The 3,418-nt window shown below is 46.7% G+C and overlaps 1 protein-coding gene across 1 annotated transcript; it reads right to left on the bottom strand.

Annotated features, from left to right (window-relative positions):
* Positions 1–2,687: 2,687 nt before the first annotated feature.
* LOC117870774 (40S ribosomal protein S15-like) lies at positions 2,688–3,210 on the bottom strand. The gene is given in 2 exon segments (XM_034758127.1): positions 2,688–2,919; positions 2,922–3,210. Coding segments are annotated over 2 exon segments (435 nt in total). The 5' UTR covers positions 3,163–3,210; the 3' UTR covers positions 2,688–2,725.
* Positions 3,211–3,418: the final 208 nt, after the last annotated feature.

The raw sequence follows: 3,418 nt of genomic DNA, 5'->3' as shown, positions 1-3,418 counted from the left end.
AGGGGGAGCTGGAGCTGCCAGCAGCTGAATACCCGTATGAGCTGGAGGGACCAGAGGGACTCGCACGAGCAATTGTGTAGGAAGTAGCCCAGGGACAGAACTGCTCAGTGTGGTGAGTCTATTTGGTCAGTGTGTTGCGGAAGGACCCCCTCTGACCCAGTGGCGGGATCCTTGCCCCACCACTGTCAGGGCCCTGGGCTGGAACGCAGTGGTGTTGGATGGGCCTGCGTTCCCCTACCCGGCCAACCCGCCTTGGAGAACAGAATCCCAACAACGCTACCGACTCTTGCCAGCACTCCCCGGCCTGAGGGGCGCGCTACAGACCCTTGCTGGCGCCCTTCCTGCTGCTAATTTCCCAGTGACAGAGGCGTGACCCAGGCCGGCCAGTGAGGCAGTAGCTCCCCACCACCCCCTAGTGGCTTGGTGGGCCAACCGACACAGCTCACAGAAACAAATGGTCACGTGAAATAAAATCGTAACATGCTTTCTAGAGACTAAACATAGACCAGGAAAGCACTTTGTTAGCTAAGGAAGTATAGCTCACCCAAAATCTTTGCAGTGTTTTTCAGCTAGGTTGGCTATGACCTCCTTTCATGAGACAGAAAATGCTGGTAGCATATTTCCTTGGTGGTTGTATCTTAGTACCTCCAGTTAATTCCTTCCAAACCCACTGTCTTTAATTGTAAACAGGATGCCTCTGTGCTATTTTTGTTTTCCTCTCTTGTGATTTCACAATCTATTGATCACCATCAGGCTTTTTACTGCAAATAGGTCTCCATAGTGACACGTACAATGCACAATACACACATGATCAGACACAGAGAGAGAGATAAGCGTCTGCTAGCCCCTGCCTGAACAAAACCTGTCCAAGGCACATCACCTCCTGGTGACCTGCCTTTAACTTCAAGACCTTAAGAACATAATTTGTAGTATAGATACATAACTCCTTAAATATTATCTGTACATACATTTCACACTGAGTATGATAACCAGTGAGCAACTGGCTCTTTGTAGAGACCTTATGCATAACCCTTTGATGAATTAGTATGCATATGCCTGACCCAAGGGATCTCTGTAAACCCCTATAACCTTCTGTGCCCTCTGCCACTTGGCATCAAGAGATCCATGGGGGTCACACCTAAGAAAGCCTGAGTTGGCCATTCCTGTGTGACGGAGATCTTAAAATGAGATTTTCTATGTCCCAAGCCATCTTTCATCAAGAAATTCTATTATTTGCTGTCCACCCTTAGAACTGGTCCTAATCATGGGACTGCATCCCCAACACTTCCTATTGGACTGTGGACTCTCAGAAACATTGGTAATCAGCATCAGTCTTGCACTGTTTCTAAAAGCACTCCCTCTGAAAGGTTTGCACAGACTGGTGTCATGTTGCACCTCTAGTGTCTTCCACTCATCTCTGCTTCTGCCTAGAATTTGTAGCATGGTTCTTTAAAGCTGTGGAACATAGCACTACACCAGTATGGTCTGCCTAGCTATGAAACTCTGACAGCTTCTGTTTTATGTGTAGTTCCTCTTTATATTTTAAGCATTCTCTTTGCAGGGTTCAGTAGCCATTTTGTTCTAAGACCTCAGTGCAGGCTGTCAGAGGAGACACCCACCTCTCTCTTGGGTCTGGTCTTCACTAAGCCCCCACTTTGGACTAAGGTACGCAAATTCAGCTACATTAATAACGTAGCTGAATTCGAAGTACCTTAGTCCGAACTTACCGTGGGTCCAGACGCGGCAGGGAGGCTCCCCCGTCGATGCCGCGTACTCCTCTCGCCGAGCTGGAGTACCGGCGTCGACGGCGAGCACTTCCGGGATCGATTTATCGCGTTTTAACCAGACACGATAAATCGATCCCAGAACATCGATTGCCTGCCGCTGGACCCTCCGGTAAGTGAAGACGTACCCTTAGAAACTTTACATTTATTTTTCTCTTGCTTTGTTTTCTTAAATTTAAAAGAAAGGTCTTCATTAGTGAAAATATCCATTTGTTCTTTGTGTATGGAGAAGCACAACACACTGCAATATTTTGTATCACAGAAGGACCCAACCAAGACCAGGGCCCTATTATGCTAGGCACAGTGAAAAAGCGAAGTAAGAAACAATTCCTGTCCAAAAGAGCTTAAAACTAAATAGGCAAAAGGGAAGGAGGAGAAACAAGGGCCAAAAAGAAGTTAAATGACATGTAGAAGGCCACACAGCAGGTCAGTGGCAAAGCTAGAAATAGAATGCAGGTCTCCTGATTCCTAGCTCAGTTCCCTGTCCACTAGACCACATAGTGAACTAAAGCTAGAATGACAGGCCTGATGCTGAATTTCCTAATGCTGGTCCTTTGTGAATTTAGACCACTGAAATTACTTTAATGTACTAACTTTTCCTAGAGGTGCCAGTAAAAATAGCCTTCATTCCCTCCCCCGCCCCCATCATTTTTTGGTATTAAGATATTGCTAGCACCGAGTGACAGCCTAGTGACTCTAAAATAATGAGATGCTCCACCTTTTTTCTGTTGCAACTCTTCCTTCGGTTTCTTTCTTCCTCTTCCCCATGGTCTATTCTCCTTCCTGACATTGTCATCCATCCATGTTACATTAGCACTTTGTAGGAGTTCACTAGTTGGATGTGGGAAAATGTAGCTAGTAGTAATATGAACGTTCAGATAATTATGTGAAAAACACAGATATTTAATTTACATATAGAAAACATTTTCCCAAAGCATCATTTACTTCAGAGGAATGAACCTAGATGAGTGGGTGGCACCGATACCAGGTCTGCCATGTTTCACTGGCTTGTAAGTGATGGAAAACTCGCCCAGGTAGTGGCCAATCATCTCGGGCTTGATTTCCACCTGATTGAAGGTTTTGCCGTTGTATACGCCGACCATGCTGCCCACCATCTCGGGGAGGATGATCATTCGCGCAGGTGAGTTTTGACTACCTCTGGCTTCTCCATGGGAGGGGCCTCCTTCTTGGCCTTGCGAAGGCGCTTCAGGAGGGAATGCTGCTTACGACGCAGGCCGCGGTTCAGACGCCTACGCTGGCGAGCACTGTACAGCTGCATCAGCTGCTCATAGGACATATCGAGGAGCTGATCCAGATCGACACCTCTGTAGGTGAATTTCCTAAAGGTACGTTTCTTCTTCTGTTCGACTTCCGCCATCTTGGCCGCGTCTCTTCGGAAAGGCGCGGCCAAGATGGCGGAAGTCGAACAGAAGAAGAAACAGATATTTAAGCAACCCAGTTTATTGCAGCTGTACTTTTTTTAGTTGGTCTTTCTTCAAATTAATTAAATAGTGCTTGATCCTGGGAGGTTTTGAGCACTTATGACTTACCCACCCACTGATTTCAGTGGGAGAAGAGAGTGGTCAGAACTTTGCAGGACTGAGCCCATAAAAGCATACGTTGGGATTGCCTTA

The sequence above is a fragment of the Trachemys scripta genome, chromosome 1 (assembly GCF_013100865.1).
Source record: "Trachemys scripta elegans isolate TJP31775 chromosome 1, CAS_Tse_1.0, whole genome shotgun sequence".
Taxonomy (NCBI): Eukaryota; Metazoa; Chordata; order Testudines; family Emydidae; genus Trachemys; species Trachemys scripta.
Note: the sequence above shows the minus strand (reverse complement) of the source record. Positions and strands in the feature narration are given on the sequence as shown.